Raw genomic sequence first — 23,949 nt, 5'->3', positions numbered from 1 at the left:
TATATATTAATTTATGTGTGAAAATAAATATGATAAATAAAATTAATTAATATTAATTTTGATTAATTTGGCTTTTACATGGAATAAGGAAAATGATGAGAGAAAAAATAGGATATTATTTACAGTCACAAAAATCATAAATGACCGTGCAAAACTTGTAGTGGTGCAAAATTTCTTTTCGCAAATTACATAGACAAAAACTGAAATAATATTCTCAATTTTTTTTATTTTTGAGTTTTTGTCTAAATTTTTCATTTTTAGTGTGTGTGAGGTTGTTTGAGGGTTAGTTAATTGTTCAAGGAGTTTCTAGCATTTTAAGAATCATTTAAAGCTCACTATAAGCTCTTATCTTGTATTAATTCCATTTATAAATTTTTATAAATTTCATACATTTTAGTTTGATATATTTTATTTATAGTTTAATTTCCTTAAATTTAAATTGTTGATTGAGAATCCTACTAACATAATTTAAAACTTATTTTTTGTTGAATTAAATTTATTCTATTTAATGTATATTGAAAATATTCAACTTTAAATTGTGAAATTAGAAAAACGGGTTGTCGTTCTTGAGCTCTTTACTCAAGAACGACAACCCAAAGATAACACAGGAACCCGCATGATTTGCAGCAACGGGAAGGTTGAAGATGAAGTTCGCTGACCAACCCACAACTCACGCTTTGTTTCTGTTTTATTTCATTTTTCTTATTTATTTCATTTAAATGACTTTGGACCATTTTATAAAAAATCAAAAAATAAATATAATATTTTTAATAAAATGATAGGAGTGAGAGAAGCTTCTTAGTACATAAAAGAAACTTAGTGGAAGAAGTTTCTTAGTCTATAAAAAAACTCTTCCCCTTTTAGTTTATTGCACCAAATACTTGTATCTCTTCTTATTTATTAATTGATAGCTTTAGTGCTCGGAGATGTGGTCAATATTTTGGCCGAACTCTGTTATCAAATTTTGTTAGTGTGTTCTTTCATTTGTTTCTTCTTTTTATTCTGTCAGTTTTCCCCCAACAGCAAAAACAACCAAAAATTTTAGGAAGGAGATTTGAGGATACAATTTTAGTAAATAGAAATGATTGTAATAGTTAGTAAATTAGACTTTGAAATTGAAGCATTTTGAATGACATGCGACTTATTAGATAGGTGGAATTGGGCACACCATCTCCTTAACATTTGAGGAGAAAAAAAGGAGATGAGTAACTTTGAGAAGGTGTTGGTTCTTAAGTTCAACTACTCCATTTTGGTGTGAACTTTCAACATATTAACTACGATGAATGATACCTTTTGTCGAAAAAATGTGGAAAGATTGTGAGAAATGAACTCTTTTGCATTGTCTATTTTTAAAACGAGAATTTGACTTTGAAATTAAGTATGAATCATTGTATAAAATTGTTTATTTCATTGACTTCAAATATATATTTTATTAGGAATACCCAAGTTAGACGAGTGTGATCATCAACAAACGAGATAAACCAACGTTTTCCGTCTAGTGTCGTAACTCTCGATGGACCCCAAACATTTCTATGAAACAATGTCAAAGGTTTGGATGCTTTGTACGATAAGCAAGGGAAATGAGTGCGGGGATGATTAGCATACTCACAAATTTCACATTAAAATGAACTATATTTTTTCATTGATAAATAATTCGGGAGGAGTTTATCTAGATACATAAAGTTAGGATGACATAATCTATAATGTCATAACATTATTTTAGCATTTTGATCGTAAATGAAATTGAACGCAATGGAAGGGAAAAGAGGTGGAGGTGGAGGTGGAGGTGAAGGATCATCACGTTGATGTAGAGACCCGAACATAGTTCAACGCTGTCAATCGTCGTCTCTGAACCCGTAACCTAAAAGTCACTACGATTTGGTAAAAAATTAGCATGACACTTTAAATCATTAGTTAGTCTTCGTATTAATATGAGATTATACTCAAGGCGTGGTACATAGGACTACCTTGAGAAATAATTTATCTTAATATAAGTTGATTTGATACCAACAATCTTAATTGACGGTTCATTAGAAATTTTAATCCCCATATTATCATATCATGGACAATAATTTAACAAAATAAATTTATTTCCCGACATGTGATCAAAAACACCTAAATCAATTATCTGTTTTCTGAATTTTCATGTAACGCGGTGAATTACATACCTTTGGATAGATTCCAAACAATCTCGTGGCTTCACTAGTTGCTTCCTCTGATTGTGCGCTAAACATAGTCAAACTAGACGTTCCATTAGTGGAAAGAGAGCTGGAAATAGATAGATCCTCAAATATTTTTCTTGGTCATTTTCTCGTGACTAAATGAAATACCTTTAGACGGCGACGAATATGATGTTACGATTGCTTTCGACTTTTGATCGGAGCAACCTAGAGGGACTTCTAATTTGAGGGGAGATTACATGGAGAATCTAGAATTGATCTTTGAGATGCCCAAGTGTCACATCCCAAAATTAGCTTTTCTAGACGAGGAATCTACAGCCCTGACAGAGATCTAGGACTAAGGATGATGGCACCCAGGACCGAGTGGTCCGACCGATGATTCCGCAAACAAGGAATTATCTGGCAATTACTCTTTTCTACCGTTTTATAAACCCACACAATGCTATTTATTCATGTATTTTATATAAACGATGCATATGGTTTTTAAAGCATGTTTTCATTGCAAGTTCATGGTTTTGTAAAGAATGATGTTTTAAGTTAAGGGTTATGGAATCTAAGAGATAATCATGAAGGAATTGACGGATACGGGAGGATGGCTACCAGGATGAGCTCTAGTGGTCCGATGCTCCCAAAATATGGCTGGAGAAATTGACGTATGGATGTCTACCCTGGAGGATCAGCTCTCCGGACTAAGGGTCCCAATATGGCTCAAGTATGAAACTATACATGATTGATTGATGAGATACCCTTAAAAACACTCATGGATATAATGTCTTAAAATTTCTTCTTATTTTACTTGTTGGGTCCCTAGATTCACTATGCTTGTGTGGTGTAGGAATCCAGCCAACGGATTTTATGACAGGTGAAGGAAGATTTGGAGTAGAGCATGGTGTCGGAGATGTGTGTGGGAAGAGGGATCGAGACTGTAGGACCGACTTTTATATCAACTTTTTCAATGATCGTGTCAAATAGGCACCCTAGCGTTTCCGCATTTATGTTCGAAATCACATTGATTGAGGTGCATGGAAGTAGGAAATGAGGGCGTAACAATTTGGTATCAAAGCAATGGTTCCGAACCTTTGTACTTTCACACATATGCTCCTGTAGATGCACATCCAAGGCCTTCATGTTTGTAAATTGTTTTTAAATTATGTTTTGCATGACATGAAACCGTTTTTCATAATGATTGGAAATAATGTTTTTCATGAAACCATTTTTCATAAACACACTGGTAGTACTGCCCTTATGATCGAATTTCGGGGACCAGCTTGAAACAATCTGTAAAAATGCAAGAAAGAAGAACACAAGAACACACGGATTTATAGTGGTTCACTCAAAATTGAGCTACATCCACTTCATCCACCACTAGATTTCACTATGAAGAAGAAGAAGGAATACAGAGTTTTTGCATCACACTTTATCTCTCTAGAATTCTGTCTACTCAATGTAAGCCCTTAATAATCACATATTTATAAGGTAAACATTCAGGTAATAAACCTAAATAACTCTTGGTCAGGCCTAAGCCCAAAACCAAATACAAACACAATAAACTCTAATTAACAATGTAGAGTTTATTATAAGTGTAGGCTTCATAACTCAACAATCTCCCACTTGGAGACTAACTTCATCATCTCTCGATCGGTAGTGGCTTTCCATCCGGTGTCTTAACGAAGAAGACCAACTGAAGTTGCACATAAATTCAGTTTCTCATTTTTCACAACTTTCGTCAACATATCAGTTGGATTCTCACTCCCGGGAATCTTCTCAAGAGCTAATACTTCATCTTTTAAAGCTGACCGGATGAAATGATAACGAACCTGTATATGCTTCGTCCTGCCATGATAAACAGGATTCTTTTCCAAATGAATGACACTCTGACTGTCGCATCACAACATACTTCCCTCGTAGTCTTGACCCAATTCTTGCAAAAAGGGTTGTAACCACATCATCTCCTTAGCAGCATCTGTCACAGCAACATACTCTGCCTCACAACTAGAAAGAGCAACAATCTTCTACAATTTTGAAACCCAACTGATTGCAGTACCTCCCAGAGTATAAATGTACCCTATTGTGTTCTTCTTACTATCAATATCACCACCATTGTCAGCATCAACATATCCTTCCAAACCCATATTAGACTTTCTAAAACACAAAGCGAGACTCGTACTTCCTCTTAAGTATCGTAGTATCTACTTTACTGCTTCCCAATGTTGTCTACCTGAATTGCTCATAAATTTTCTAACAACTCCCACTACATGTGCTATGTCTGGTCTTGTGCAAATCATCGCATACATAATACAACCAATGGCAGAGGCATACGGAACAGTTGCCATGTAAATTTTCTCATCCTATATTGAAGGCGACTGATCTTTAGATAGTCTGAAGTGACTAGATAAGGGGGTAGTAACTGGTTTTGCATCATACAAGTTGAACCTGCTAAGAACTTTCTTCACATATTCTTCTTGTGAAAGCTTAAGAACTTCTTCATCCCTGAAAATTCTCATCCCAATGATTTATTTTGCAGCACCCAAATCATTCATTGCAAACTTTTCAGACAACTCTTTCTTGAGCTTGTTAATCTCATACAAGTTTGCTCCAGTAATCAACATGTCATCAACGTAGATGAGCAGAATAATGTACGATTTATCAAATCTCTTGATATAGCAGCAATGATCAGCTTCACACCTTAGAAAATTGTTACTTTTCATGAAGCTATCGAACTTCTTGTACCATTGCCTTGGAGCCTGTTTCAAACCATACAGACTCTTTTGAAGCTTACACACAAGCTCATCTTTTCCTTTGATTTCAAATCCTTTTGGTTGTCGCATATAAATCTCTTCATCTAAATCACCATGAAGAAAAGCAGTTTTGACATCCATTTGTTGAAGATGAAAGGTCTTCTTTCACAATCAAACTCAAAATAGTTCTGATTGTCATCAATTTAACTACTGGAGAGAAGATCTCATTGTAGTCAATACCTTCTTTCTGTTGAAATCTTTTCACAACCAATCTTGCCTTGTACCTCATGGTTTTATCATGTTCTTCTTTAATCCTGAAGATCCATTTATTGTGAAGTGCTTTCTTTCCCTTTGGTATCTTAGTGAGCTCCCAAGTCTGATTCAACATCAAAGAGTCCATCTCATCTTTCATAGAAGACTCCCACTTAATCGATTCATCAGATTGTATTGCTTCCTCATAACATTTAGGTTCACCTCTATTTGTCAACAAGATATAGTTCAGAGATGGAGACCACCTCTCAACTGGTTTTCGATTCCTTGATGATCTTCTCAATTGTATAACCGGTGTTTGCTGATTTACCTCTGGGGCCACGTTCTCAACGATTTCATCTTCAACAACACATTGTTCTTCTTCGACAACCGGTATATATTCAACTGAAAATTCTCTCAAATTGACTGTATCAGTCTCTTCCAACTTGGAATCACCATCTGATGTTTTCCAACGCAATCTTTGTTGAGAACCTGTTCATTGAAGATAACATTTCTGCTACGAATGATCTTCCGATTTTGATTATCCCAAAAACGATAACCAAACTCAATATCACCATAACCAATGAAAAACATTTATTAGACTTTGGATCAAGCTTGCTCCTATCACATTCATTAATATGAACATATGATAAACAACCAAACACTTTCAAATAAGAAAGGTTTACCTTTTTATTGCTCCAAGTTTCTTCAGGAATTCTGAATTCAAGAGGAACAGAGGGTCCCCTGTTTATCAAATAGGCAGCAATATTAATAGCTTCTGCCCAGAAGGTTTTAGGCAGCCCTGCATGCAATCTCATGCTTCTAGCACGCTCGTTCAATGTTCGATTCATTTGTTCAGCTACTCCATTCTCTTGAGGCGTTCGGGGAACAGTCTTCACCATACTGATCCCATTCACAACACAATACTCTTTGAAATCTGAATTGATATATTTACCTCCGTTGTCAGATCTCAAGCACTTAACTTTCTGATTTATTTCATTTTCAACCAAAGCCTTCCATTTCTTGAAAATAACAAATACTTCAGACTTGTGCTTCAAAAAATATACTCATACCTTTCTTGTTGAATCATCTATAAACGTCACGTAGTATTGTGATCCGCCAATAGAAGAAACAGGTGTAGGTCCCCACACATTAGTGTGTGCCAACTCTAGCCTTTCTTTCTTGAGCTCCTTCTCAATCTTTAAGAAACTCACCCGTTTCTGTTTTTCAATAATGTAGTTTTCACATAACTGATGTTCAACAGACTTCAGTTCTGGAATCTGTCCATTCTTCAAAAGAATTTTCATCCCTTTTTCACTCATATGGCCCAACCTGCAATGCCACAACTCACTGTTCTTTGATTCATCAACTACAACAGCAATTGTTTCTCTACAAGTTGAAGTCGTGTATAACGTTCCAGTTTTGTGACCTCGAGCAACAACAATTGCTCCTTTAGTCACCTTCCACGCACCATTTCCACAACTGAAATTGTGACCTTCTTCATCAAGTTGTGTAACAAAAATCAGATTGCGCATTAAACATGGAATGTGTCTCACCTTATTAATCTTCCAAACAGAACCATTTGTCATCTTCAATTTGATGTCACCAATGCCAACAATATCTAGTGGCTCACCATCTGCGAGATAAACTTTCCCATAGTTTCCAGCCACATAATTTTTCATTAATTCTTTGTGAGCAGTGGTGTAGAAAGACGCTCCTGAGTCCAAAACCCATGAATCTATTGGGTTATCAACAGAAAGAAGTAATGCATTAATGACAGTTTCTGTAACAACGTTGGCTGCATCATTTTTATCATCATTGTTTCTCTTCGGTGCTTTGCAGATCCTCTTCAAATGACCTTGTTTACCACAATTCCAGCACTCAAATGTCCGCCCAGACTTGGACTGACTCCTCTTGCTCCTTGACATAGATCTGCTCTTACCTCGGTTGAAATTTCTATCATTACCTCTGTCCCTATTTTCCACATTCAGAGTAGAACCTTTGAACGTTTTACCAGAATCAATTTTATGAACCTCTTCAGCAAAAATACGATCTCTAACTTCAACAAATTTCAGTTTAGCATTTCCAACTGAATTACTAATTGCTGCCCTCATAGGTTCCCATCTATTTGGTAAAGAATGCTAACAAAATCAGGGCACTAACTTCATCCCCAAAATCAATCTCAACATATAGCAATTGATTCACAATTGTATTGAATTCATTCAAATGAGTAGTGACAGAAGTACCATCAACCATTCTTAAGATTTAAATTTTTTTCATTAAGTGTACCTTGTTGTTAGCAGATGGTTTCTCATACATATCAGAAAGAGCTTTCATCAGACCCATGGTGGTCTTCTCCTTTGCTACATTGTGAGCAACTGTATTGGCTAGCGTCAATCGGATAACTCCCAAAACTTGTATATCAAGGAGTTTCCATTCAGCTTCATCCATCTTCTCTGGTTTCTCACTCAAAGGAACATGAAGCTTCTTTCCATAGAGATAATCTTCAATCTGCATTCTCCAAAAGGCATAATCTGTCCCATCAAATCTTCCAATCCCATGTCCTATACTGTTCTCACTTGCCATTGTTTCCAATGCTCAAATCTAGCCTAGTTACTCTAATAACAATTATTAGGATTTGTATCTCCCAAATCCGACCAGCTTGAAACAATCTGTAAAAATGCAAGAAAGAAGAACACAAGAACACACAGATTTATAGTGGTTCACTCAAAATTGAGCTACATCCACTTCAGCCACCACCAGATTTCACTATGAAGAAGAAGAAAGAATATAGAGTTTTTGCCTCACACTTTATCTCTCTAGAATTCTGTCTACTCAATATAAACCCTTAATAATCACATATTTATATGGTAAACATTCAGGTAATAAACCTAAATAACTCTTGGTCAGGCCCAAGCCCAAAACCAAATACAAACCCAATAAACTCTAATTAACAATGTAGAGTTTATTATAAGTGTAGGCTTCATAACTCAACATTAAAATGTCTTCTTATTTTACTTGTTGGGTCCTTAGACTCATTATGCTTGTGTGGTGTAGGAATCCAGCCAACGAATTTTATGACAGGTGAAGGAAGATTTGGAGTGGAGCATGGTGTCGGAGATGTGTGTGGGAGGAGGGACCGAGACCGTAAGACCGACTTTTATATCAACTTTTTCAATACTCATGTCAAATAGGCACCCTAGCGTTTCCGCATTTATGTTCGAAATCACGTTGATTGAGGTGCATGAAAGTAGGAAATGAGGGCGTAACAATTTGGTATCAAAGCAATGGTTCCGAACCTTTGTACTTTCACACATATACTCCTGCAGATGCACATCCAAGTCCTTCATGTCTGTAAATTATTTTAAAATTATGTTTTGCATGACATGAAACAGTTTTTCATAATGATTGGAAATAATATTTTTCATGAAATCATTTTTCATAAACACACTAGTAGTACTGTCCTTATGATCGAATTTCGGGGACGAAATTCTTTATAAGGGGGATAGTTTGTCACATCCCAAAATTAGCTTTTCTAGACCAAGGAATCTACGGCCCTAACAGAGATCTAGGACCGTGGATGATGGCACCTAGGACCGAGTGGTCCGACTGATGATTCCGCAAACAAGGAATTATCTGGCAAGTACTCTTTTCTACCGTTTTATAAACCCACACAATGCTATTTATTCATGTATTTTATATAAACGATGCATATAGTTTTCAAAACATGTTTTCATTGCAAGTCCATGGTTTTGTAAAGAAGGATGTTTTAAGTTAAGGGCTATGGAATCTAAGAGATAATCATGAAGGAATTGACGGATACGGGAGGATGGCTACAAGGATGAGCTCTGGTGGCCCGATGCTCCCAAAATATGGCTGGAGGAATTGACGAATGGATGCCTACCCTGGAGGATCAGCTCTTCGGGCTAAGGGTCCCAATATGGCTCAAGTATGTTACTGTACAGGCCCCATGAACTCATATTTTTTAAACATGCCAATGGTTTTTATGGAATGATCATCTCTTTTTAAATGATGAACATTTTATGCATATATCTTCTTTTTAAAAGCAAATCATTCCAGCAGGTTTTAAACTACTTAATAGCTTGCTGAGTCATTAGACTCACTATGCTTATGTGTGGTGTAGGTACTCAACCCTAGCTTTTATACACTTGAAGGAATGAGGCTTAGAGAGGAGCAAGTTGTTGGAGAGAGTGTGGGAGGAGGGACCGATGCTGCTAGATTTACTTGTCTTTCTGTATAAATACTTGACTTTTATTTTTGGGTCTTTTCTTACTGTCTAATGGTGCATGTATATAAGACTTGTACAGAAGAATGATAGTATGATGGAGTATAGGTTATTTTGTTGTAGCTTCTTGTAGTTGTATGAAGAAGCATGTATATATGAAATATATCTTTTAAACATGACAAGTTGTATATGGCTTCAGCTAGGGATCTCAATGTTAAATAGATACATATGTCTGAGCAGTAGGTATATTATATGAGTAGGGACGTTTCACCAAGCTTTCGACAATGATCACAATACGGGAGATTTCCCCATTTCGAATCGAAATTAGGGCTTTTACTCATAAGTGTAATAGAGTCATGTTTTCATAAATAAGAGTGATTGATTCAGCAACGACGACCGAGGCTTTGGTCTTCACTATTACTTGGAGACGAATCTCTTCTGGCAGATTTTTATTAATACTTTGTCAATGCTTCGCGTTGGTTTTATCTTCATGATTCGCAATCAAACAGGTTCGAAATTTTGATTCAATCCAAATGGGTACTTGTAGATGCGTCACCTTTCTGTATTATTTTTATGCAGTTCGATATCTTAAAAATCGCCACTAGTTATCCTCGTAAGAATAAACTAGTTGTCAGTTCTTGTCAACAACACTAAAGAATTGGTCTGCATCCATATTGTCACCTTGTTCTAAACGATTGAGAGTTAAATCTACTTGGAACAATTTAGAACTGTTATCAATACAAGAGTATCGATTTTAACTGTGTCCCAAATCGATTTAGCAGAAGTGTGGTTAAGGTAATTTTCTCCAATGTTTGTGTTCATAGAATTGAGAATCCAAGACATGACTCGGTGATTTTCCATGTTCCAAGTCTCAAACTTTCTATAGAGACTAGAGTATGCTATAAAATGAAACATTTTTTCCTTTCCCATAAATTAAAATTCAGACTGAATTCGCCTAAGCTATGTAATTTTTACCATTCAGTTTGTAACAAGTTATGAATTATCCATAAGACATCCCTAAACAACATGATTTTCTGGATTTTCAAGAATGAGCGGGGAATAATATCAGATTCTTCTTTTAGAGAAGAACAAAGGAGATAGGACTGTGATGACCAGATAATACGATGTAGTGGAAGAAGAAGTAGAAATATATGACGGAACATGTTTAGATTTCGTCATTGAAAAGATAGAATTCGTGAGAATGATCGGTGAGGTGATCGGAGAAGAAGAGAGCAGTTATGGCTCTAATACTATGTAAGAAAATTATTATATAGAGAATAGAAAAAATTATATGTATCCTTTGTATTACATTCTAAATGTATATACATAGATAAATAAACAAAGTAATGAGTAGTTACATGTCTCTAATTACACTTACATGGTTCAAGTTAGATTTTGATCTGTATTACTAAATAAGTTAGGTTCAAATTAGTATCGTTCAATCCACTCTAAATTGTGACCCCTAAATATACCCTAATCATGTTTAATTATCATAGAAAATGGTTGTAGTTATACTTAAAATTTAATAAAAGTTGTAAATTCATCTATTAAAAAATACATATCTTTTATGATTTTATTTATTGTAAAAATATATATAAATAAGTTAATGGGTAAAAGTTTAGAAAAATTGTAATTTGTTAACCCAAATATCAGAATTGAAAGCTTGAGACATAAATTAGAAAAGTATGATAATCCCAAACCCCTCATCACCATTCCTGCCTAAATTCTACTATAATTCTTTTCAGCTTCAGTCAGTGTACGAGTCTTGAAGAGAAATTAGATCTCGAAGCCATCAAAAGCGGCTGCTGCTCCTCTCTCTCTCTTCCTGGGTCCAGCATCCATCATCTCTTTCACATCCCCAACTCCGGCTAGAATCCGTTCGTACATACATATTTCTTCCCTGTTCTAAATTCAATTCCATCAGTTTCTAATTGATTTTTCCGATTTACTGCACTGTAGATGGCTGATAATCTTAAAGTTCATTCCTTTGAAGAGGTTTCCAAGCACAATAATCAGAAGGATTGCTGGATGATCATCTCCGGAAAGGTTTTTTCATTTTCACCATCTCTTATATATGTTTCTCTCTTTTTTCTCCATTCTGGATCGCTTCTTCAATGCATGCATGTCTAATGGCTTCCATACTTGAGATTGGATTTAATTTGTGGAATGGTGCTGTCCTAATAAACGTTACTAAGCTTGCAAGTTGCATTAAAACTACAATTCCGTCCTGCGATATGTGATATCTGAAACTGTTGGCTGATTGTGCTCTTGGTTACAAATACTAATAGTTTCATCAATTTTATCAGATGGGTTCTCATTTAAGAAGAAAGAAAGTCTATTTGATGATTTGAATTCTTTTAGAGATCCAATGTGAAGGCATCTCAAGATCTACTAGTTTATTTAGATTCATAGAAGCAATGTTTTTGTTTGAAAACTTATATGGTAAGTTGGTGTTGTGGTTGTGATAGCAATTAGACTACATTTTGACCACAGATGTTTTGTGTTTGAGACAGGTTAATGAGTGTTGAATGGCTATAAGAAAAATGGAAGAATTAATTCTGTAAAAGAAAAGTAAACTAACCAGAAAATTTTGATATTTAGGCTCTCCTAACTGCTGAAAACTGAGATTTCTGAACAGGATCTAACCAGGTTTTATTTGTTGTCTTTTGGGTGAAATTGTGAAGTTATTCTTGAACATTTACGAATTGTTTCTCCAACATTGTTTGAAATTCATGATCCCATGCTAGTTGAAAAACAGGAGATCGATCTTGTTTGCTCTCTATTGCTCATTCCATTCCAATAGATGACACATTTGTATTATAATTCCCTTGATTCATTTGTATTATAATTTTGAATCTCCCTCTTATAAATTAGGTGTACGATATCACCAATTTCTTGGATGATCATCCTGGAGGTGACGAAGTCTTGATAACAGCAACAGGTGAGTTCTTCTTATTCTTCTGCACCACTTTCACCAATAATGAGAAACATGGATGACTTGAATCCCAGTCCTAACCTAAAATCTAAATAAAAATTTATGCAGCGAAAGACGCAACTGAAGATTTTGAGGATGTTGGTCACAGCAAAGCTGCCATAGAGATGATGGAGCAGTATCTGGTTGGTGAGATTGATGTTGCCACCCTTCCAGGGAAGAAGAAGGATCAGCACAACCTGTCTTCAAAAGGATCATCAGCAGAAAATGACTCATCTTCCACCTTTATAAAGATACTGCAGTTTCTCGTGCCCCTCTTGATATTGGGTTCGGCATTTGTTTTGAGGCAATATGGCAAAAACGAGTAAGTACTGCATCAGCGTTTGTGTTTGTTTGTTTTTTCAAATAAGTTGTTTAGCCCTTGCCCGTTTTCAAGGTAGGAGAATCTGGATCATAAAAATTGCGTAATGGAATTTGTGTTAACATCAGTTATTGCAGCAGTCATTGTATTATCATTTTGGATTCAGTTTTTTTTCTTTCTTTTTGGTGAAGTTTCTTTTCTAATTAATCTGATCTTTTGCTTATTAGTCTTAATCATGTTGGTTGGTTGGTTGGTTGGTTGGCTTTGGTGCATAAATAAAGACTTAACAACAAAATGATATTTTTTTATGTAGTAACAACAAACCTTTTTTCTTAGTGTAATTAATGTCCACCACAAGGGTATGTAAGTAAGTGTACCAAACTTTAGAGCTTGAGCCCTCCCCATTGAATAGCAAAACTCAAGTGTAATTTTAGCTAAAACATTATTAGGGTTATGATTATGAGGAAAAGCCCAAGAATGTAGGCATCAGTCATCTTCACAGCCGTTGTCTACATGCACTGTTTTGTTTTTGGTTGGACACGTCCGACAAGATTCCATCTTCTTTGGACTTTTTCTCATTTCTTTCAGAAACTTATCTTCCCAAACCAAACTTAGGCTCGTGAGAAGGTACGGAGTGGTGGTTTACAAATTTGCTAGTCTCCTCTATAAATGAAATGATTGGGTTGGTATAAAATCTAATGTAGTTTGAGAGAAAGAGAGAAAGAAAGAATAAAGGGTAAGGTCAGGTCCTGATCAGGTCCAGAGTCGTCGTCACATATGATGGTGAATTATTATGGTTTAAAAGAAGGTGTGGGTGTGGCCATGGCACCTGATAATAATAATCTGGTCGACCGGCCGGCCGATAAGCAATACGCATTGCATGGGAAGATCATGATTTGGACTGTTGCTGTTTTTTTCTCACTCTGTCTTCTCTCTCTTTTCTCCTTACCTTACATCCGCCGCCGCTGCCAAGCTCAAAAGGAACAACAAACAACGCCCGCCGCCTAGCTCCGACGACTCACCGACCGCACAATTACGTCGTACCATCATTGTGGCAATTCTCTCATCTAGCTACCTGTTTTAATGTTTATGTGAAGTAATTAATGTTGATGATATTCATACATAGCTAGCATGCTTCATATTTTAGGATTTGGGAGATGTTTGTCAAATTCATTGGAATTTTGACAGATAAGCTACATCAAATAAATGCATTTTGTTTAAAATTCTTTACAATTAATATAACATGTGGTGTGGGTTTTGTCACCATGCGTGAATTAATAATTGATCACAAACCAAGAAAGTCACTATCGTGGTGGGGTACATGATTAAGAATCATTTAAGAAAAATATCTATTCTTAATCATCAAAACAAAACAAAAGCATTAATTTAGTTTATGCTTATTAATAACATTTTGATTTAATATTAAACTTATATCAAACAAACAAACAAAATTTTACAGGGAAAAGTAGATGTTTATATTCTTAAAAATTGGAAATTGTAACCAAAAAAATAAAACACAATTTGACCACAAACAATAACATATCTTCACCCAAACTCATGTTCATAACATTATTGTGGTGAAGATTGTCAATTCTTTCTCAACATACTTCAGTTGACATTATTTCAAGTTCCGCCCACCACAAAGGCGATACAGTTGGCGTCACCCCTTCGGGGCTCAATGACGTGATCTCTTTCATCCTTGCCGTTACCTCCTCCATTGTCAATACTACTATATTTCGCGAATCATTATCGATGATGATACATTCCCTAATAATTTGAAACAGTTTCTCAATCTGTTGTAATTTGTCGTCGAATGATTTTAAAGTCGGGTCCACCGCCTCTCTTATCGATCGTTCCCCGCTCAAATACTCGTTTGTCCATTCAGCGAGTGAGCTGCCTTCGTGTAGAGAATAAGGAAACCTACCAGTTATAATCTCCAATAGAATCACGCCAAAGTTATAAACGTCACTCCCAGGATCTGTTACTTCGTTACAGTAACTGAAATCCGATAATTTGGTTGCGTAATCCTCTGTTAGAAAAACAGATGAAGATTTAAGGTTTCCATGAGAAATGGGAGGAGCTAGTTTGTGCATATGTTGGAGACAATAAGCAATCCCCATTGCTATTCTTAACCGTGCTCCCCAGTCCAACCGCTCGGCCTCTCGTACTGAATGAACGATAAAAATATATATGCATTCATTAATCAAGAATGAACTAACAAACAATATGAGCTAGCTACTGAATGAACTCACTGTGCAGATGCTCGAAAAGTGTTCCATTAGGAACGTATTCGAAAACCATCATTCTCGTGAAAGGTTGCTCTTCTTCACAAAATCCAATGAGATTCACAAAGTTCTTGTGGTTTACCCGCGAGAGTGTCTCGATCTGAATGACAACACGAAAAGAAATTAAAGAAATGGCGAAAAATAAAACAAAAAGAGAGAGCTGACATGCCTTGTTTCTGAACTGTGTCTCTAAAGATTTAGACCAGTGATCTTCAGCAGTAGACTTAATGGGTACAGAAGAAATTACTGCTATTTCTACTCCACTAGAAAGAGTCCCTTTATAAACCATTTCATTATCATCATCATCAGATAAAGACCCAATTATATTACTGAAATCTTCACAAGCAATTTCCAGTTCCAATCTCTGCAGCTTCGGAACACCTGCAAATTGCAGCTAATTCATCTTCTTTGTTTTCTTAATAAAGACCACATTTTTATAGTAAAGTGCTAAAACTAACCAGTTAGAAATGCTTTCTTTAGCTTCCCACTTAACTCAGTGACCCAAGGTCTGACCATAACCATCTTGTTGCGTCCACAGAGGAAGATGCCAACAGAGAAAGCAACAATAAACAAAGACCCTCCTGCTATTCCGCACCAAATCATAGTTCGGTTTTTAGGGTTGGAGTCACTCTTAGAACTCTGATCAGGAGGAGGACTCACAATTGAGATAGATGGTCCAGAGCCAGGTTGTGAAGTTGAAGCTGAAGGTGGATGTGAAGGAGCAAATGATTCGGATGGAGAAACTGAGGGACTCAGAGACAAAGATATATGTGGTTCTAAAGGAAACAATGAAGATTGTGATGAGGCATCAATTGCCTGTAGCAATCTCCGTTTTAGGATCCTACAAGTAAAGCGGCTTCACTCATCAGAAGAATCGAATCAAACCTAATTAAGAATGTGTTATCGTTCAAACTGGAACCTGCGATAAAAAAACAGATATCGGACCTCACACTCAAAGGAGAAGAACTACGGGTTAGATCATTCTCATCCACTTGAAATTCAGAAAGCATCTTGAGTTCTTGAATTTCAGGAGACAGACAATCAAGAAATTTGTTGTTGTCCAGTAAACTGCGTGCAAATTAAGATTACCAATAAGAAAAGAAACAGAACCAAGAACACGAATGATGAAACAGTGTCTTTAGAGAAATGAGTTCGACAGAATCGACAATGAAGGATGGTTGAGAATATCTGTTGGAAATGGGCCAGTGAAGTTATTATATCCTAGATCCAACACTTGCAGCTCTTTCAGTTTCCCAATTTCTCCTGGAACTCGTCCACGTAAAGAGTTGTTACGTAAATTGCTTCAGAAAATTCAAAACAAAAATTAATAATAAGATAATCGATTCAAGAACAAACATGTACCCACCAAATAAGACATATTTTGTACTCACATGGATTTAAGGTAAGCTAGTTTTCCTATCTCAGGTGAAACTGTTCCTTCAAGGCAAAGATTGTTCAGACTTCTACAGTTTAAAATAAGAGTCAAGTTAGCCAACCCAATTCAAAACTACATCCTTTCCTAAACATAGAGACGCAACCGCAACCGCTTACAAGGTAATTACTTTTCCGTCTATGCACCCAACTCCAAACCAAGAACAAGGATTAACATTTCTCATACCATCATTCCAGTTCAACAGGACACCATATGGGTCTCTTACCATTCTCTCTTTAAATCTCAACAAGGCTTGTCCTGTAACAAAGCTTTTGCATTCTCAGACACAAATTACACACACATAGGAAGAAGATGGAGAAGGAAATATATCATATATGATACCTTCACTATTGAGACTGCAGCAAAGCCTTGTGCCATAAAGAAACAAGACCAAAATAGCTAGCAGAATATCCACGTGAAACTTGAACCCATTGCAGATCATATCTCAGTTCCTCAGTCAACCAGCTTCAATTAAGCAATAATCATTCCTCCGCACAATGTAACTTGTAAAAGTTTTAAAATGATGAAACTTGAAAGATGATGAGCTTAATTACTAGGAAAACAGTCGAGAAAGAAAGCACCCATTTTGAGAATGAAAAAGAATTATTACAGGAAAGAATTCAACTTTGCGATTTTTCTCTTTCCCTCTCGCCGGCCACCTTATACGAGAGCCGCCGTCTTGCTCTTTTGATGTTGAAAGTTGAAACCCACCGTGTCATAAGCTTCATCATGCATGTTGTGCCCCACTTCAGAAAATATTTCAATTTTTTTTGTATCATATTTATTAAAAAATATATTATTGGTATTGATAGTATTATTATAATAATTATTTTTCAATATTAACGGCTAAGCATATGAGTAAATTGACACTTAATTTGTTTGGATTAAGGAATTTCAAATTCATTTTGGCAGACAAATTTTGAAGGAGTCCTTTTTTTCCTCTAAAATGGTCGGCAACATGTCATAATCTGGCAAATATATATATAAATTTGTTATATTTATCAAAATCACAATAATAATTTAATTTCTATACCAAGTTACACAAAAATAAAACAAATACATCATAATTTATATCAAGATAAAAAAATAATAATCTGATCATAGAAAATAAAGTTATTTCAAATGAAAAAAATCCATACTAAATCTATCGAGTATCGACAACCCACACTCAAGACCCTTCGCGGTGCTTTAAATAGGAATCACTTACCTGCAAAGGGCGGGGTTAATTAGCGGTTATAAACCTTCAAATACAAGTTTTAGGGACCATGATCTGAAAAACAGCATAGTGGTGATTCAAACTTTTCTCCCCTTGGAGTCTGTGAACGCTTCCTAAGGCGCCAGCTGTCGGGTTGGGAAACGCGTAAAATATCCGCCTGATTCTCTGATGAACAAGGGCCATAGCGCACCTGCAAACAACAACAGCAACAATATGTCTACTTAACTTCACCCTGTAATAAATAAAGCAAAAATGAATAAATTTGAACTCACATTGTGCATGGCTCCCAGACAATGTAGATATCATAACCAGTACATAGATATGGCCTGGTTGTTTTACTTAAATCCTCCACTGCTTCTTCATCAACAACATTATCCGTCTTTTGCCTTTTTGCTGGAGAACAACAGCGTATCATCGAGGAAGATGATGACAATATTTCATTCTTGCTCTCTTCTGGGAATAGTTTTTTGTCCCTTTCTGCAGATTCTTCAATAGCTACAATACATGCATGTCGTAAAGGATGCCAGGGAAAAGATGATTCTTGTTCAGCCCATTTCCAGGGATATAAACAAGATACCCCAGAGAATGGTGGGCTGGTGTTTTTAAGAGTTGAGCTATCAGAACTTGATTCTTTGGGAGGTGAAGGACATGAGTTAACACAGTCACAAGCTTTAGCCACCACCTGCTTCGATAAAGGGTCCACAATAACAGCAGCATTAACCACCTGCCAAAGATAAAAAAACGCAAAATTAGCTTCCAATCTTATATTCTAGCAAAATATAACATAGTCAACTAATTTACCTGACTATGATCTGATTTTGCCATATCAACTGCTAATCTCATGAACCCGAGAACTACATTCTTGTCATCTTCACTAAATCCAGTAATCCCTTCAATATTGCTGCATTTTTGTCAAAGTAAACATGCATTATTTCCCTCTTAATATTTAACATAGCACAACTTTTGTCAGCTTTCTTATCTAGGTGTGGATCCAGATGATGAAAACGGGTAGTATCTGATTATGTCATAGTTTCAGAAATTCATTGGATCCATAAACAAAAGTTTTCCCAAATAGGGACATAGTCTGGAACAAGTATGACGAAAAGCTAATAAATACTCACTAGGTTGGTGGATGGTAAGATGTTGGCCATAACTTGCATTGCTCTATCCACTCCTCCTTGGATAATGCAGGAAACTTGCAAACCTACGAGCATAAATGAAAGAAGCAGAACAAATATGAAAACCTCCAACCTATAGAATAAAAGAAGATAGGCATTGATTCTAATTAGAAGTTAAGGATATCAAATACAACCCTCTATAATGAAACCGGCCCTTCTCTTCAAAATGATGATCTCAAATAAAAATATGCCTACTAATAGAGAAGACTAACGAAAAACAATAACTCACTTTTGTAGTGAAGACGCTCAATTGGTACGAATTTATAATCTCACAGACGTCGTCTGGCATGCTGCCCAGTTGAGTTCCATTTTGATGTGCTAGACATAACATGACTGATAACTGAGTCTTCCCTGATAATAGGATCAATTCATCATCATCATCATCATCAAGATGTTGATTATAACTCCTGGAGTCTAATTCTATTTTGCTACACCCAAGGAATAGAGCTAGCAATTTTCATACCTTCAAGTTTCTGCTTGAGGACGCGTTTAACATGGCGGAGAGTTTCCAAAGGTGCAACTTTATTTAATTTCCTAAACAAGACTTTAAAAAATCAGTTCTCTCACCCAAACATATACAAAAATGAAAAAAGTCCTATTGAAGATTTTACCAAAAAGCTACACATAGATAAAGTTGTTGGTACAGGGGGAACGCATACAACAAGCCTAATCAAATATCAAACCAGTAGCAAGTAAATTGGTAAGACTAAAACAGAACCAAAGCCATACATACCTTACAATAGTATGAGCATGCATTGGGTCAATGACAGCTGCATAAATGTTTACTGAAATTAAAGAATAAGAGAGTTAATTAACTCATTATTTAAGACAAGAAGGCGGATGGAGCACACAAATTGAGAGGAAGAGAGAAGAAAGGGTGAAAAAATAATATATATAAAGAAAAAAGATTGCAGTTTTATAGTGGCCTCACCAGTGGGTTGTTGATCAGGTGAAATTGGAGGTTTGTCTGGGATGTGAACAATCTTCCACTCCTCTATTGCAATCATCTCTGTCAAAAGAATGGATTTTTCAATGTGGGAATATTAGAGAAGAGATGGGTTTGCAAAAATCTTAGAAACTAAAAGTTAAACTCCAAGTTTGCGAGCTATACTAATGACTGAAATTAACGTAGAATAGGTTAATAAGGGCTATCAAGCAGTTCCTTATCAAAACAATGAATTGAGCTTAAAGGAGAAGGAATCTAACTGTGTTAGCTCTGTCCAGTATGCTTCTCTGAGCATCCGATTCCTCTCTTTGTTAGTTGTGGGCCTTGCAGATGTGGATTCCGACAAAGTAGAATCAGGCGGCGGCGACGACGGCGGCTTAAAACAGTTCCGTTGAGCCGCGCGATGTGAAAGAATTCGTGCTAGTTTGGTTTGCATTGACCCGTTTAAAAAAGGTCGGATCTAATAATATATAAAGGGTTAAAAAACGGAAATTTAAAGTTAACTTATTATAAAAACAATTTAAGTTTAATATATATTAATGGAACCTAAAATTTATTTATTGATGTATAAAAATAATTTTGTATCTACTATTTAACCTAATAATTTTAAATAAAATAATTCATCACTTACTTTTTTCTTTTTCTTTTTTTATTCTCCCCTATCTCTTTTTCATATAGCTTATTTTATTATTAATTAATTAAATTTATGTATTAGTTTAGAATTAATATATATTTATATATTATCTTTTAAAAAAATAATAAATTTATATATTTATATATTAGATATATAAATGATGTTTTCTTTATTTTTATTTAATTATTTGTTTTTTATTTTAATTAAAATTTTAAAATTATATATTAATAAAAAGAATTTAAAAATAAATTTTTTTAAATAAAATATTATTTTTAATTTAATAAATTTTTTCTCATTTAAAATTAAGTAAATAACAAGTTCCAATTATTTTAAATAATAAATATATATATATATATATATTTATATGAATAGTGAGTTATTTATTAGTAATGAATTATAAAAAAATATATTAAAAAATTAAAAGAAAAACTAATTGCTTGATATGAGACGAAGAGCTACAACCTAGTCATACATGTGTATTAGTCATTCATGTGTATTGAGTAAAATTAAAATTAAATTTTTAAATATTTATAAAAAAAAATTATTTTAATTTTAAATTTTAATATTAAAATAATTATATTATTTATTATCAGGCTCGACTCAACATCTTATCGAATAATTATTATATAAATTCGACTCAAACTAAGAACCACACCAATATTGATAGTGAATCCAACCAAGATTACAAATCTTCTACAAGCTTAAAAGCTCAAATTTTATATTCTCCAAATATTAGGTCTGCTTTGCAAAATAAAATTTAAATTAATACTTGGGATAAACCTTCAAAAGAACATTTATTAAAACAAGTAGCAAGACATAAAAGTTATTAATTGCAATTTTCATTAAAAGATAATGTATATCTTTTATTCAAATCAGATAAAGAAATCGTCAGACAAAAAATAATGTATAGCCCATTCTAAAACAAGGACATTCATTCGCACGCATGTAGCCTTATCTCTTAAAAAAGGATGCAGCAGAAAGGTGAAAACCAGTCAAATGATGGGAGGAACAGCAAAAGCTTAAATTCTACTCATGAATACAAAAAATCAAACAAAATTTATAGTCTAATCACAACAATCCAAACAAACCCTAATCCAATTGAGTGTGTATCATCATGCAAGCTCATAAGTATTAATTATAAAGTATGACTTTTTTCCATAATCCAAAATCTGGGTTTGTTTAATTTAATGAAAAGAAGATAAGCAAGCAGCAAAGATCATATCTTGTTTAAAATTGATCATGTGGAAAAGGGTAAAAGGGCACCCACCATTCATTCCTCTAGGTGCATGTACAATGTTAGCTTATACACTATGTCTGCTTGCTGCCCAATTCAAACCCTAAAATTACAGCACAAAACCCTAAAATCTAATTCAACCTCTTCTTCTTCCTTTGCCTACTACAATGGCCATGTTCGATTTTATGCTCATTTCGGCTCTTCAAGTAAAAAATATAGAAAGAAAGAAATGCATCCCAGCATTAAGTCATCAAACCATAGCCCACACAACAAAAACAACAACTTTCCTTATTTCAAACATATATATAGATATATAATCATAGTGGGTTTGGATCGATCGATCTATCTATCTATCAATCTCAACGACAAGATGGGCACCTGATTAGACCGTTCTCATTGCACGCCGTGCAGCTTCGAAACCCACCTTTCTCACAGAATATCTTATGGCTACCACTACATTCCTCGCAAAGGACAAATCTGAAACCACCGCAGCTATCGCAAACGCCGTTTACAACCGGAGGTAGAGCTTCCACGTATTTCTTCAACTCACCGGCTTCATGTAACTTCCGGATCTCATCGCCGCCACCTATATATCGACCGCCAATGAAAACCCTAGGCAGAGAAATCGATTTCCATTTAAGGGTATCTTGTAACTCGTCCATGAACTTCGAATCCATCGCCAGATCTCGTTCGTCTATCGAGACACGAAACCCTCGTAGGATCGATAAGACGTCTTTACAGTCATCGAATGTCGATCTGACAACACGGAGGCTCGTGTAGAACACCACTATTCGGTTCTCTGTTCCTGGAAGGGATATTGTGGGTATCTCTGACTGCGACGCCTTGTCATTGAGCTCTGGCGGCGGAAGGGCGGCGGGACGAGGGGCCCAGGCACGGAGGATGGATTTAGCGAGACGGACGCGGTGGAAAATGGAGGGTTTTGAGGAATGGGGAGGATTGGATTCGGATGGAAATAGCTTCTGGATATCTTTGAAGGAAGAACAAGAGAAGTTGGGAGGGAAACTTGGGACTCGATTCGTTGATTTCTTCCTCTGTAGCCACATGAGAACTAAACTAACGAAAGAAATGGAATCAGAATCTGGATTCGATGTGTTGAAGAGAAGGCCTGAAATGAAGATGGAGCTGCAAACGACCGGACGGAAAAGAGAACTGCGCGCGAGTATAGCCAAGAGGCACCGAGAGAGAAAGAGATATATATATAGAGAGAGAGAGATATAGAGAGAGAAAGAGATATGCCAAAAATATATGAAGAAGAAGAAGAAGGAAGAAGAAAGTCTTGATACAGTAGCAAATTTAGGGTATAATTTATTGTTATATTTTAAAGTAATCTAAAAAATAGTTTTTTTTTAAATAATTATTATTTTATATTATTTTCTTTTGTTTGAATGTATATCCTAAATATTTAAATTATTATAAAACAATTTATTTGTGTTGAGAATATTTACAGATTAATACGTAGGATAGTGAACTACACGTTCTCGAACCCGAATTCATATTACTACTCGACTTCTTCGAACCCGACGGGTATCTCTATTTGTATCAGATTTCTGTTGATACTATATTACCGGATTAAAATATAAATTTATATTTATTATTTTTTAAATATATTAAATATTAAAAAAATAAAAAAAAAATATTTATTTGTATTAAATAGTTAGGTAGTAAAAGTTGAAAAATATAACAACTTTATTGTTATTATATATTATAATTCAACAAAAACTATTGATAAAGTGGAGAAAGTTAAAAAAAAATTAGAGAAAAAGTGGAGAAAATTAACAAAAAAAACTATAAAGAACGTGGAAAATGTTCAAAAATTGTTGAAGTTAAAATAAAAAAGTGAAAAGTGAGAAAATATTTTGTTATAAAAAAATAAAATTAAGAGTTATGAGAAAAATTAAATTAAAATGATGTTGGACTGTTGTGTAGGTACATATAACTTAAATAATATATTTAAAATTTGTAATGATGTGGAATTTTAAAAGTCATTTTAAACTTTAATAAATATATATATTTTAATATTAATATTTCAGGTATTGGGTTTCGGTTTTGCACATTCTCCATCACTAGACTCGATCGGGTAATCATTTTTACTCTTAACCCCAACCATGAACCCGATTTAAAATACTTGAACCCGACCATCAGGTACCCACGGGTATCAAGTATACGAGTACTCATTGTCATCCCTAATCTCATACGTGATATATCAAAATTTTAATTTTCTTAGACCTGTCACGTGTCAAGCTTTCACATTTGTTTTCAAATGACTTATTCAATTCATTCTCAAACGACGACACATA

The 23,949-nt window shown here is 35.0% G+C and overlaps 4 protein-coding genes across 4 annotated transcripts; 1 reads left to right on the top strand and 3 right to left on the bottom strand.

Annotated features, from left to right (window-relative positions):
- The first annotated feature begins 11,148 nt into the window (after positions 1–11,148).
- On the top strand, positions 11,149–12,871 carry LOC124921069 (cytochrome B5-like). Its single transcript, XM_047461674.1, has 4 exons — positions 11,149–11,290; positions 11,373–11,459; positions 12,288–12,354; positions 12,457–12,871. Exons 2-4 carry the CDS (start codon positions 11,373–11,375, stop codon positions 12,711–12,713), a joined length of 411 nt encoding a protein of 136 aa, XP_047317630.1. The 5' UTR covers positions 11,149–11,290; the 3' UTR covers positions 12,714–12,871.
- Positions 12,872–14,301: 1,430 nt separating this feature from the next.
- On the bottom strand, positions 14,302–17,374 carry LOC124921061 (probable inactive receptor-like protein kinase At3g56050). The gene is made up of 10 exons (XM_047461666.1): positions 17,034–17,374; positions 16,766–16,888; positions 16,543–16,681; positions 16,383–16,454; positions 16,149–16,292; positions 15,937–16,059; positions 15,450–15,832; positions 15,161–15,372; positions 14,959–15,091; positions 14,302–14,873 (listed from the first exon to the last, which is right to left on the bottom strand). Exons 2-10 carry the CDS (start codon positions 16,863–16,865, stop codon positions 14,305–14,307), a joined length of 1,875 nt encoding a protein of 624 aa, XP_047317622.1. The 5' UTR covers positions 16,866–16,888; positions 17,034–17,374; the 3' UTR covers positions 14,302–14,304.
- A 118-nt stretch (positions 17,375–17,492) lies between these two features.
- LOC124921063 (tRNA-specific adenosine deaminase TAD3) lies at positions 17,493–19,904 on the bottom strand. Its single transcript, XM_047461667.1, has 8 exons — positions 19,749–19,904; positions 19,551–19,602; positions 19,281–19,351; positions 19,047–19,168; positions 18,761–18,843; positions 18,441–18,540; positions 17,912–18,363; positions 17,493–17,829 (listed from the first exon to the last, which is right to left on the bottom strand). Exons 1-8 carry the CDS (start codon positions 19,822–19,824, stop codon positions 17,667–17,669), a joined length of 1,119 nt encoding a protein of 372 aa, XP_047317623.1. The 5' UTR covers positions 19,825–19,904; the 3' UTR covers positions 17,493–17,666.
- A 1,949-nt stretch (positions 19,905–21,853) lies between these two features.
- Positions 21,854–22,891, bottom strand: LOC124920852 (uncharacterized protein At5g39865-like). The gene has a single exon (XM_047461419.1). It carries the CDS (start codon positions 22,693–22,695, stop codon positions 21,991–21,993), a length of 705 nt encoding a protein of 234 aa, XP_047317375.1. The 5' UTR covers positions 22,696–22,891; the 3' UTR covers positions 21,854–21,990.
- Positions 22,892–23,949: the final 1,058 nt, after the last annotated feature.

This window comes from Impatiens glandulifera, chromosome 1, assembly GCF_907164915.1.
Source record: "Impatiens glandulifera chromosome 1, dImpGla2.1, whole genome shotgun sequence".
NCBI classification, from domain to species: domain Eukaryota; kingdom Viridiplantae; phylum Streptophyta; class Magnoliopsida; order Ericales; family Balsaminaceae; genus Impatiens; species Impatiens glandulifera.
Note: the sequence above shows the minus strand (reverse complement) of the source record. Positions and strands in the feature narration are given on the sequence as shown.

What these genes read in the sequence shown, in the direction of transcription:
- LOC124920852 (XM_047461419.1), bottom strand. Translation starts at nt 22,695, where the DNA reads ATGTGGCTACAGAGGAAGAAATCAACGAATCGAGTCCCAAGTTTCCCT.
- LOC124921069 (XM_047461674.1), top strand. Translation starts at nt 11,373, where the DNA reads ATGGCTGATAATCTTAAAGTTCATTCCTTTGAAGAGGTTTCCAAGCAC. An exon ending in GGATGATCATCTCCGGAAAG is followed by an intron (nt 11,460 to 12,287) that starts GTTTTTTCATTT and finishes CTTATAAATTAG; the next exon opens with GTGTACGATATCACCAATTT. An exon ending in AGTCTTGATAACAGCAACAG is followed by an intron (nt 12,355 to 12,456) that starts GTGAGTTCTTCT and finishes AAATTTATGCAG; the next exon opens with CGAAAGACGCAACTGAAGAT.
- LOC124921061 (XM_047461666.1), bottom strand. Translation starts at nt 16,865, where the DNA reads ATGATCTGCAATGGGTTCAAGTTTCACGTGGATATTCTGCTAGCTATT. An exon ending in CTAGCTTACCTTAAATCCAT is followed by an intron (nt 16,293 to 16,382) that starts GTGAGTACAAAA and finishes AATTTTCTGAAG; the next exon opens with CAATTTACGTAACAACTCTT. An exon ending in TCTTCTCCTTTGAGTGTGAG is followed by an intron (nt 15,833 to 15,936) that starts GTCCGATATCTG and finishes CTTTACTTGTAG; the next exon opens with GATCCTAAAACGGAGATTGC.
- LOC124921063 (XM_047461667.1), bottom strand. Translation starts at nt 19,824, where the DNA reads ATGATTGCAATAGAGGAGTGGAAGATTGTTCACATCCCAGACAAACCT. An exon ending in ACCTGATCAACAACCCACTG is followed by an intron (nt 19,603 to 19,748) that starts GTGAGGCCACTA and finishes CTTTAATTTCAG; the next exon opens with TAAACATTTATGCAGCTGTC. An exon ending in CATGCTCATACTATTGTAAG is followed by an intron (nt 19,352 to 19,550) that starts GTATGTATGGCT and finishes AGTCTTGTTTAG; the next exon opens with GAAATTAAATAAAGTTGCAC.